The sequence below is a fragment of the Alligator mississippiensis genome, chromosome 6 (genome assembly GCF_030867095.1).
Source record: "Alligator mississippiensis isolate rAllMis1 chromosome 6, rAllMis1, whole genome shotgun sequence".
Lineage (NCBI taxonomy): Eukaryota > Metazoa > Chordata > Crocodylia > Alligatoridae > Alligator > Alligator mississippiensis.
Window position 1 is genome coordinate 4,990,674 of NC_081829.1, and position 12,175 is coordinate 5,002,848.

Here is a 12,175-nt window from a genome sequence, read left to right on the forward strand (position 1 = left end):
GAAAAATGCCAAACTGTCACCCTTTTCTCTGGGTCTGGAATGGGATCTTGCTTCCTCGCCAAACAAGTCTGAGTTTTGGCTATCACAAAAGCATATCTGAATTGGCCAGTGCTTCAAAGTACAGGGAGCTAGCAAGCAAACACACAGAGATATCCATTGGACACATGTATATACACTTACATACACATACAGGTATATCCATGAATGACTGAAGACAGTAAACACCAATAACAGAGGCAATAAGAAGGAACTTCAAACCCTTCCCCTCCCCATGCATGAGTGCAATGTGAAATGGAGACCGACAGAAATGTCACTGGATGGGAATGGGTGATGGACAGGGGTCCAGCCACTGAGTCAGTGAAGGTCTCAGCTTAGCTGAGGGCCTATGGGGGCTGGCATTCAAGACAGAGAGGAGCTCGCTTCCACGCTGCTCAAAGCGGGCGCACGGCTCACTAAGCCAGCTTCGCAATGTGTGCATGGACACGTGACGAGGGTTGCCCCGTGCATCCATCCTCACGCAGATACCATCCTGCTGCAAAATGCAGTGACAAAACCTTTGCAGGTCATTTTCCTTAAGGAAAACCCAATGACCACTGTCACGCTTTGAGAGCAGAAGTCCGTCTCAAACCTGCTTCGCTGCAAGAGCAGCTCCCATTAGCTGTACTGCAGGGAACCGTCTCCTGCTGACCTGGAACTGAATACGGAGACCTCTTCTGCTCGGCCTCTAGCAACCAACTCAGCCCGGACCCCCTAGTGCAATGTATGGGACAGAATGAAAGGGAGGCAGATCACGTGCGATTAATAACAAAGCCAACGGGCTGTGAATGGCTGGTGGTCGTGAGGCACGCAACCAAGCAAAGCCTCTGTCACACCTGGAAGAAAGGTCACGTATCGTATTTAGGCAGCTCTTGGATAGAATGGGAAAGGTACCTTGTTCTCTGTCTCCTGAGCCAGCTGGCTCTGAAGTTGTTGGAGCTGTTCTGTGGAGTCATTGCAGAGCTGCTGGTAGGTCTCCTTTAGAGCACTGAGTTGGGTAGAAATCTGCTCCTTCTCATAGTCAGAGAGCCTGCAAGAGGGGGATGCAGAGTCTCTCATTACATCTAGAGAAAACGGCACTCAGCTCCGTGAATTTAGGATTTTGTTTGAAGGAAAGAATCCCGCAAGCACAGAATGTTGCTGCCAAAAGGCCAAGCTAATGATGTGTCATGGAGACCATGGCACATAATATGCTAATGGCACATAAAGACCATGGCACATAAAGGCCAAGCTAATTACGTGCCACAGCCATTGTCCCATCACAACCTGAATTTGTTCGTGTCACAAATTTGTGCTCCACGGTCCCATTCTCCATTTTTTTTTTTTTTTAACCGACCATTACACATTGTACGTACTTGTGGCTATGTTTGGCTAGGAAAATCTGGGCAGTTTTGATGGCCTCAGAGACTTGCTCCTTTTTCGTAGCTAGTTCTTCGTTTAGTGCCTGTTGAAAAGAAGAGGGAAGCTACGATTCAGAGGTGGGAAACACAAGCAGAAAATGCAGAAGTGCTCCAAGGTTATAGCCTATGCACAGCACTGCAGCTAAAAGCATCCAGGCTGCTTCGCTTTCAGTTGGAAACAGCAAAACAAAGTTTTAGTCTGTACAACATCAGCACGAAGACAACCAGACCCTCAATGTGCGTGTGCCAGAGAGACGGAAGGAAGCAGGATCCCAGCCTTACCTGCTGCTCTGAGATTGATTTCTCAATGTCTCCCAGCTCTTTGCCCTTGGGCGAGACAGCCTTGACTTGCGCGCTCTGCTTCAAACCAGAAACCCAGGCCAGGAGTTCTTTCACCTTGTCCACGTGCTCCTGTTTTTCTTCCTCGACTACTTTCTACAGGTGGGGAAGACAAAGATAAACCATGTTAATGAAAAGGCAGACCCAGAATTCCCACCGCCAGAGACCAGCAACAAGCAGGTAGGATCTTTTGGGGGACAGATCTGAAAAACTCCACATGTATAGCTGCAAAGAGGACAATTTGGGGCTTAGGCAGCGGGTAGCCATTTGTAGATGCGATTAAGTGAGCCTGCATGTTCTGCTTATGCCAATTCTTCATTTGGTTCTATAAAATAGTCTTACTTCCTCCTCCTCCAGCCGCCGCAGAGCATCGCTGATGTACTTCACGTGCTGGGTCGTTAGTGTCACCAGAGCCGTATAGCGAGTCCGTAAATCCATGAACTAAGGAAAAGAACAAAGTGCAGATTTCAAACCCCCCGAGGTCACAGAGCCACAGTACTTTGCAGGACACAGCATGGACACAGCACCTCTTGTTCAGACGGATCTCGAGCGCTTCCCAGGTGAGACATGTTATAGCACTGCTGACAAGCAGCTCTGAAATGGGCGGCAGTGGCCACCTGAAGCACAGCAAGGGAGCGAAAGGTAGATTTGGGTCCAAGACAATGCACTGAACCCCCTACGCTCTTCTGAAAATGGCCATGGGATCTTTAGAGTCCATATGAAGCAGACTGGACCTTGGCTCTCAAAAGTCCACACGCAGCATAAAGTATGTACAGTAGAAAGTACGCTATTGACTTGGGATGGACAAAACGCTGAATTGACCCTTTTGGGATCTGAACTTGCGCTCCCCGAGGGTCTAGGTCATATTCAAACTTCTAGAGTCTGGTTTCCTGGCCTCATAATGCAGAGCAGTGGGGAAAGGCTCCTCTCCTCTTAACTAAACTAGCAGGAAGCAGCTCATCTTCCCCTGCCCCCAGCACCTGTTTTTATTAGCCAATAATAATAAAAAACCCCCACTCTTCCCCCACCAGGCTGGAGCTGGAAGGCAAGCAGACCCCTCACCTCTTGCGTGATGGCATCTGAAGACGACAGCATGCGTCTGCGTTTCACGGGAGACTTCTGCTGCGATTCAACAAATGCCCTGTATGTCATGAGCTGCAGCTCGTAGTCCTGGAAGTTAAAGGCAGAAGGTGATTTTGTGTTTGAATGTTTAACGAAGCTCAGCGTTTTGGAGTCCCTGGGCAGCTCATTCATCCGGCCTCCCACCACTCGGTGCTGGAATCACTGCTGACGACAGCCGAGGAGTTTGTTTCTCCTTACCGGCTTATGAGAATGGAAGGTGAAGAGAATATCCCCTCCCACCCCCAAGCCCCGGATCTAGGCAATATGTTGTTACCTTGACAGCAGCCGAGTACTGCTGTGAGAATTTCTGACACTGGTCCAGTTTGGCTTGATTTCTCTCGATTTCTGCAACCAAAGCCTTTGACAAAAGAATTCAAAAGCAAAACCATTATCAGAACAACTGCTGCAGGTGCAGAGGCTTCCTTCCCCCTGCCATTTTACCTGAGTTTTCCCCTTTCATCCTCTTTTTATGCATAGCCCCATTTGCTGTCCTCTCACACTTGCTCAGAGGTGCCAAATTAGGTTCCCAGTTAGATGGCTCTGCTGTCTTCAAGCAGAAACAGAGCAAGTGATGCCTCTGTCTTTCCTTCATCCCATCAATCAGAGACACAGCTCAAGGTCTCTTTAAGGATGCTTTGGTCTGACAAAAGGCCAAATGCACTGAAGGGCCTTGATTACCAAATAGCCATGTTAATCTCAGCTCCGTTCAGAACCGAGTGGAGGACGGCAATGTTTGTCAAATGGGAAAGACCAAATCAATAGACTACATCTCCCTTTCTGGAATCCCCTCTCCTGGAGCATTTGCTCATCGGTTGTGAAAGGAGCTCGAATGAGAGCAGTGGGGACTTTAAACTTACTAAAAAAAACCAGGCAGAAATAGCTCTTCCCCTATCCTGCCAACAAAATGCAACTCTGAAACCCTTCAAGGAGGGAGAAGGGAAGGGAGCTCAGTCTCTCTAGCCCATTTCATCCACATGAGCACTTTCTACATCCACCTACCTAAGGTACTTACATAGTACCTTACTGTACTATGTACCGTTACTTACTTACATAGTGCCTTACTGTACAGTACTACCTTACTTACATAGTACCGTTACTGTAATATCCGAGTGCTCCGTAATTTTTGATGCATTTATCCTCCCAACACCCTTGTGGGGTAGGAAAGTGTCACTGCGATCTGCATTATGCTAACCCCCGAGCCATCCTTCCTGTCTCCTTCCAGTAAGCCTCCTAGGAACGGCAGGTCACAGAACAGGCATCGGGTGATGGTAACTTTTGGAATTAGCCTCCTGGGGTGTATTTTATCGGGCTAGCGGTTGGCAAAAGCTTGTACATCTGACTACAAACCCATGCATCAGTCAAGCCTTGCAAGGCTCATCTCACAACACAATGTTTTACTAGAATCATCCTGGACACCAACGCTGCTCTAGTGAGAAAGGCGCCACTTCGGGCCTTACCGTCTGCTGGCTCAGCTGCTCAGACAGCACTCTGCTATCTTCCGCCTGCCCCGGTTTCATCAACTCCTGCTGCGCGGTGGTCTCCTCGATCCACTGGATGAGCGCCCCGTGACACTCGCGGTAATCACTCAGCACCTCCTGGATGCTCTCCAGCTCTGTATGGCTGAAAGGAGAAACCGAGAGACAGAGAGGGAGGGAGCTGTCACTACACCTGAATCCTTGTGTCAAAACAGTCCAGACCTGGCCCGATAAACAGAACGTCTCCAAATCCCCCTGGGGATAGTTAGAGAGACCTCGTGTTCTGCTCTGTGGAGAAGGGGGAGCCTTTTCAAGCGGGGCTGCAGTGTGCAGGTACTGGAAACAGAGCCAGCCAAAATAAAACTATTCCATAAAAACTGCACCGAGAGGCCGTAAAAGGTATTCCAATGCGAAGCATCCTCTGGCAAAGAGCAGCAGCTACAAAGCTTGCCCACAGGATGGCAGATTGTCTAAAACCAGCAAGGGATGGAGCCAGGAGAGGAGAGAGAGACAAAGAGAAGGAAGTTCCACCTTCCCTTCAAAGGGGGAAACAGCTCACAGTATCCACCCGCGAAGAACCACACCGCTAACCCCGAGCAGCCAGAGCGAGAAGGCAGCAGCATCTCACCGGGTCTCGATCTGAGAGCAAGCTCTCTGCCAGCGATCCCACAGCTGGCTCCCCTTCTCCTGGTAGCGCTCTAGGTCGAGGCTGCGCTCTTGCTTCATCCGGTATAGCTCTTCTCCCACAGTCTTCGCCTTGGCGATGTCCTCGTCCAGCGTGGAGAACACAGAGCTCTTGTCCTTCACTTCACTGAGCCATTGCTTTAACAAACATCAAGCCGGTTCAGCAGATATTACTGGTAGAACACCTCACTTCAATTATGGCTGCTGCTATACAGTATAACAGGGATTTCTTCAATAAAACATTTAAAAGAGCATGGAAGAGCAGTGAATGTAGGGCAGGTAGCCCTGCCTGACACCACCCTGGAGAGGGGATTATTCTTCCTCCGTAATCCGCAACAAAACTGGCCAAATCTAGGACTCAGATGCAAAATATTGTAAAGGCTGGTGCCCACTTCAGATGAGTCTTGTAAGAGTCACCATCTGTGAGCACAGCCCAAAGGATCTGCCAGGTGCCACCAGCACCAGCCATGCAAAAACATCTAGTGACCTTATCTACCAGGGCATCTGCTCTTCTGACAGCACCCACAGCAACAGGGACTGCATGGACTCAGCGAGGGAGCAAGGCAGATGTACAAAGCAAATCAGATGGACAGAGGGAAAAATGCAGTTTTACAAATGCCAGAGCGCCAAGACCAGCATGACACTGGTTTCAACTGCGTACTGCTGGAGAAGTAACGTGACCCACCTTCAGCGTAGCTCTGTGAGACTGAATGGCAGCTAGATCTGCTGGGACTGCCTCCTCCTGGCTCAGTTTAACCTCATACCCCTTGACCAGTGACTCTGCTCCCTGGGTATCCCGAACAATCAAATCAACCATCTTTAGCCTAGGAGGGAAAGAGGAGGAGGAAACTGTGACTTCCCAAATACTCTTTGCTGTGAAGTCATTTCCAACAAAGATATCACAGAAACAACAAAGATATCATAGAAACATAGAAAACGAGGGTTGGAAAAGGCCTCAAGGGGTCACATCTAGTCCAACCCCTGCTCAAAGCAGGACTAGCCCCCGCTCGATCATCCCAGCCAAGGCTTTGTCTACCCTGGTCTTAAACACCTCCAATGATGGAGAGTCCACCACCTCTCCGGGTAGCCTGCTCCAGTGCTTCACCACCCTTCTAGTGCACAAGTTCTTCCTAATATCTAACCTATACTTCCCTTGCTGCAACTTGAGACCATTAAGCCCATTGCTCCTCATCTGCCACCACTGAGAACAGTCTAGCTCCATCCTCTTTGGAGATGTATCTGCCTGGTGGGGATGACCCATCAAGCTGGTCTGTTCAAGCACTAGGAAGAGACATCTAAGAGAATGAGTGATCTCAGGGCAATGGACAATGAATACAAATACCTGTCCAACCCAAGCATTGTAAAACTCATCCAACAAAACCTGAAGACACGAGAGTGGACCTGTGTATCCAGCAGGGCCTGAGAGCTGGAAAGCTGCAGTCTAACAGCAGCACCTTTGGCTGTCTCCCACAAATCACCAGTCTCCATTTTTTAAAGGTATCAAGAGGCCCAACTCCCACTGTCCTTAATCTCTGTGCTTTGATGCTTCCCATTGTAAAGGGTAGTCTCCTGTTATGCTTCCCCAGAAATTTTACAAAAGGATACTATCCGGACCCAAAGCATCCCAACTGCTTATCTGCTCCCTAGGTTAGTGCCTGGGAAGTACGAGCCTCATAGGAATACTATTAGCAAGCAGGTTACAGAGACACCTGCTCTCAAAGCACAACCACAATTGCTCTTCGCTGCCAACAAGTTGACCCCACAGTCCAGCACACATTGCTGGGCCTTTAGCAAACAGTCTCTATGACTAGAGAGCCACTTTTTGCTCCTGCTTTGGGCACTGCCTTCGTAAGATTTTTGAAGACCAGGGCAAGGAACTTCTCAGCCCTTTTCCTTTACTCATTAGGCAAAAAAAGAACTCCCCACTTTGGCAACTGCCTGCTTTTGTCTGCGCCGATGGAAGTGAGGGCCTAACAGCACTGAACAGGATAACCCAGAACAGGAACAGTCACCAAGTAAGTTCCCCTGCCTGGCTCAGAGCAACTAATGCTCCTCCACCCTGACCTGTGCACCCGCTGCTAATGCAGTCCCTACATGTGATTCTGCCTCCCAGCTCCTGCTCAGGCTGTGAGCACAGACTGCTAAACACCCTGGAAGATGCTGCCAGACTCTGAAGTCTGCACAATTTGGTTTGGACCGTTTCCCAGCAGAATGCACTGCAGTCTCTGCAGTGTGGTACAGACCTTCCCAACCTGGTGTTATACTAGTGAGCTTGGGTACTGGAAGCTGCCTTGCTACAGCAGGATACAGCATGAGGTTCATTTACTCCCCTTCTTGGCAGGGCAAAAAAATTCACGCCGATCTCTGCACTGCTGCAACAGACTGCTTCCAGTACCTGAGCTGAGTAGTTTCAAGCCAGCGCCCATTGCAGAAACACCAGTGTAGATGGACATCCACACACACAACTCTTCTAGAGCACCACTCCTGGGACCCACTGTTCCTCCTGAGCATGCTGCATCTGCTAGACAGTCTCAGGCCTGCTCAGGAGACAGCTGAACACCTTCCTCGTTTCAGAGAGGAGCCATGCAGCAGAGCCTCTTTTATCCACGCAGAGGTCTCAAAAAGCACATCCCCACTCACTTGTCCAGGTAGATGAAAGAAAGCCCACACGTGTGATCCATCTTGTCTACCAGCAGGCCGAGTTCAGAACGCAGGTGCGGCACGCTGGACCCCGTTGGAGACTTGTCCAGGAAACTCTTGCACCGCTCAGAGACTTGCTGCAAGTCACATTTCAGCCGCTGCAAATCCTCCTGCATGCGCTGCGGGGGAGACAGAGAATTAATAGCCACGTATAGCACAGACTGGCAGGGAAAAATGCTGAGAAAAGCAGGGGCTGCCATGGCACAGAGCAGACAGACACGCAGATGAACAAGATAGGGGACAGGAAGATCACTCTGATATTTCCAGCGTAAAACTCAACTCAGCAGAATCCTTTCAGAGCCAGTTAGGGCTGGACTCTGAGTGGCTTCCACCGGCATTGCACCATTTTCTTTATTCACTTCCACTATCAGATTGTGCCACACTTAGCCTTGATGGCTGTACAGACCAAGAGCATTCAATCTTCTGGAACTGCTGCTTCTTTTATCCCAGTTGAGGGCAGCAATTACTGCACATGATGAGTTTGCCCAGCTGGCTTCCAGCAGTGTTGTTTGCAAAAGGCCATGCGTGTGCTAGCTGCAGCACACAGAAAAGGAGCATACATTTCACTAGGATTTCCCCCCCACCCCCTTGGATTCACGTCTTGCATTCAGCGTCTGCTCAGTGGGTGGAGGAGTGGGTTGGGCTTGTTGTCATCTTTTCACAGGGAAAACCATAGGGTGGGAAGAGATGGGAAACACAAAGAAGCAGCGAAGCAAGATGCGTTCACTGCCTCTCTCACTTAAAGAGTAAAATGCTCCACCCTGGCAGAGGGAGATAAGCAGGGGAGTCCTTTGGTAGTATTTATGCCTGGGTATTAGTGCCACCTGCACATCCCACTTCCCTCTGTGCTGGAAGGACTGACCTCTTGCTCTGCAATGCGCAAGGTGTTCTCCTGAATAGCATCACCATCTGCTCTGGTGCTGGCTGGGGTCTGGATTCGGTTCACCAGCCTCTGCTCACACTCCTCCAGGTGCAGGCGAATGTTCTTGAGCTCTGAGAGATACACCCTGGCAACTGTCTCATCTTTGTCCTCTGTCAAATTGTGAGAAAAAACACAAAAAAGGCCATCGATCAATCACCATCTCAAACGAGAAGCTCGGAGCCAGGTGCAGCACCGGCCTGATGAGGGAGGAGCAAGGGCAGAGGTCTCTGCTCAGATGGAAAATAATTCAATCAAAGCATCCCTATAGCTAGGAAGGCTTCTAGCCAGGGGGCATCTCACATTGTGAAAGACTGTTTTATCTGAGTCAGAGCCAGACCCCTGCCATGCGACACGCACACCTGTAGATGATTCTGGGCAGGAACAGATGTAATAGTTATGCTACTTTAAAAGGAGAGAAAACTCGTTGTGATTCAGCTGAATCTTTGGCCTGTCTGTTCCAACCCTGTGGTAAATGGAAGTTAAACCAAGGCACGTTACCCCTGAATGAAACAGGGTTAAGTTACCACGGTTTAACTTTGCTTACAGGGAGACAGCAGACAGGCAGCAAAACAGTGCCAGGGGAACAGTCAACACATGCTCACAAGCGGTTAAGTCCTCCCTCTTTTAAAGCAGTAAAAGTCTCCATCTGCCCTCGCCATCTGAATGACGTGACTGAGCTTGAACATACATTTCACTCGATGGCCTTTTCACCGTCTCCCATGATGAAGCAGACGACAGAGAATTGACTGCCAAGGCAGCGTTTTGCCCAGGGCTCACCTCAGGTGGCACCAGGGCTACCAACGCCTAGGCAGGTGCCCCCTCATCAGCTACAGAACAAGTGACAACGCCTGGATTACTCTGCTCAGCATGCTGGTAGCATGCTGCCCTCATGAAGGCCATGCATGGAAATGGGCTGAGGCAGAGAAGGCAGCTGTGTACAAAGCTAGGATCAATGATGTTGCTTAGATAGTTCAGAGCACCTGTGCGCCCCGAGTCCTTGCTCCATCCATTAACCTCTCTCCAGCTCACCATTCTCCATGGACTCCAGAAGCTGTTGGAAATGTTCCTTACAGGAGACCACTTCCTCCTCCAGGTGCAACCGATCAGCCACCAAGAAGAGCTCGGAGTCACGACTGTCCTGCAGGAAGTCTTCGTAGTGAGCCTGGAGGCTCTTCATGGCTTGCTGGCACTCTCCTTGAGCCAAGGATCTGAGCTGCGGAGGCAACGGCAGAGTCTCTAACCATCAGGAACAAAGTCCCACCTTTCACCCAGATGCACCCACACACCTCCCAGGCCCTGGAGTCGCCCAGACCTTGCTCCCATTTCTCAGAAGCAGTCATTCATATGCTTCTTGTCTGGGCAGAGCCTGATCTCTCCAAGGGGGACAGCCAGCCCTGGGCCCTCCCTGGGACAGCGCTGCTCTGGCAGGTGCATTGTTCTGCATGTCACCTCCAGGTCTGCCCTGCTTGGTGTTTTTATTGCCATCTCCCCAGCAGAATAATCTACATTTTCCTGAATGAAATTGTTCATTGTAAAAAAGGGGGAGAGAAGTGAGAAGGAGCTGAGTCTCAAATCTCTCCCCTTTACCTCGCTCTTAACACTTCACTGAGGAGCAACTGCAACCAGGTCTGTGATGCCTTGTTCATGAGAGCGTAGTCAGCGCTGGGGGCACTAGACATCTGTAACCACTTTTGCACTGAAGCCCCCTGAGCGTGGACCCCCCTCGGCTCCATGTACAGTGCTGGCTCTCGGCCCCTTTGGTTCTGTCCCTTGCACCCACCCGATTTCCTTTTACTCCCCCTGAAGCTACAGGTGCCTCTGCATCACAGCCCACCCCGGCCAGGATGATTTAATTTTAAAATTAAATCACGTGCGATGTGCAGCAGGGGCGTGCTGCCCCGTACCTTCTCCATGTTCCAGCCTTGCACCAAGGCCAAGTCCTTCCGCAAGTAGTTCCAGGAGATCAGGCTCTTTGTGTTCACGTGGAGCTGGTGCCAGAGGGCCATCACTTTCTGGTACAGCTGCTCCACCCTGCAAAAGGACAGCGCCGTCCTGTCACCGCCGATGCCCCAGCCCACGTGGTTATGGCAGGCCGCCTGGCCCGGTCCTGCTGCAACAGGCTCTTCAGCTTTCTGCCTTTAACAGCATTTGCGCTGTAGGCAGGTCTGTCCTCCCCTCCAGGCTGAGTGTCGCAGCTCAGCCTGGATCTCTGACATCCCCCCACAGATGGCTGGTGTCATCTCAAGCTCACAGTGGCTAAAACAAAGCTCTTCATCTTTCCCCACTATCCCCCTTCTCCACCACTGTGGACAATGCTCCCGCCTGCCAGCCAGTTAGGCCCATCATCTGGGTATCACCCTCCCCTTCAGGTCCTCACATCCAAGCTCTCTCTACATCTTGCTGATTCATTTTGCACAAAACTTAACATATGGCTTTTTCCTTCTCCACCTCCGTAGCTGAGCATCTTGCCCAGGGACAGCAGCATCCTTTTCTCCGGCCTTGACAAATGCCCTCTGGCCCTGCTCACACCCATCCAGAAAGCTGCTGCAAGAATCATCCCCCTAGCCTGCAGCTCTGACCAGGTCTTTTCTCTCTGCGCTCCTCCATGGCTCCCCTCCGCTGTAGCATCAAACATATGCTGCTCGTCTTCACCTTCAGTATTCTCCATGAGCTACCCTCACTCCTGCTACCAGCTCTCAGAAACATCGATTCCCACCTCCCACCAGCCAAGAAGCCAGGCTCCATCACCCACTTGTTAGATGATCTGCTTCTCTCAACACTCAGGAGAAGCTCCTCATAGCTATCAGCAAATCTTCCCCTCATCCTCCTTCAAACCCCTCATTAAAACTCTTCTTTAGCAGGATGCCTACAAACATTTGACAGTGTTGAGGCGGCTGCTGTGCTAGGATCACTGCCCATCACGTTGACCAACACTGTTGCTTTGTTTCCTGGGTCTCATCTGCCTGTCTCGGCTTAGCCGCAAACTGTAAACTCTGCAGCAGGGATTATCTTGTGTTCTGGTTCTGTACAGCACCTTGCACCTGGTCCAGGACTGAGCTCCTGGGCACCATACACATAACAAGTAATGGTTGTGGAAGCTGCCAGGCAGGCCCCACTACAGGTAATGCCTCACTAGTCAAAGAGCAGACAGAACCGGGTGCCCTTCGCTCCGGCCCAGGAAGCGAGAGAAAACTCGAGTCTCACGTCTACACTAGTTTCCTTGCAAACCCCTACCATAGACATGCCGCCCTCATACAAGCCAGAAGCGTGGTCGTTTGAAACTAGCCCTAGCACTAGTTGCGCTCACAGTGGTCCGGCAGGTCTAACACAAGGGGTCTGCCCCAGTGTAAAAAGCCAGACAGTCTCGGCAACCCCCTGGGGGCCAGGCTCCCTGCTAATACTGTCATCAAAGGGAGTCACCGGGGGCCGGGGTGGCGTGGGCGCCAAGGCGCACACTTGACAGTGCAGAGGTCGCAAGCTTGAGGCCACAGAAGCAC

General features: G+C 50.8%; 1 protein-coding gene across 13 annotated transcripts in view; it reads right to left on the reverse strand.

Moving 5' to 3' along the window:
- MACF1 (microtubule actin crosslinking factor 1) overlaps positions 1-12,175 on the reverse strand; it is a 222,488-nt gene that overhangs the window by 103,874 nt on the left and 106,439 nt on the right. For all 13 annotated transcript variants that reach the window (XM_059729557.1, XM_019498838.2, XM_059729551.1 and 10 more), the window contains exons 23-35: positions 10,583-10,709; positions 9,708-9,891; positions 8,619-8,788; positions 7,697-7,875; positions 5,742-5,880; positions 5,001-5,194; positions 4,355-4,517; positions 3,172-3,255; positions 2,838-2,945; positions 2,118-2,216; positions 1,719-1,871; positions 1,392-1,480; positions 931-1,066 (exon numbers count right to left, since the gene is read on the reverse strand). In XM_059729557.1, the coding sequence (XP_059585540.1) occupies positions 931-1,066; positions 1,392-1,480; positions 1,719-1,871; positions 2,118-2,216; positions 2,838-2,945; positions 3,172-3,255; positions 4,355-4,517; positions 5,001-5,194; positions 5,742-5,880; positions 7,697-7,875; positions 8,619-8,788; positions 9,708-9,891; positions 10,583-10,709 (1,825 nt within the window). The remainder of the gene's footprint in view (positions 1-930; positions 1,067-1,391; positions 1,481-1,718; positions 1,872-2,117; positions 2,217-2,837; positions 2,946-3,171; positions 3,256-4,354; positions 4,518-5,000; positions 5,195-5,741; positions 5,881-7,696; positions 7,876-8,618; positions 8,789-9,707; positions 9,892-10,582; positions 10,710-12,175) is intronic.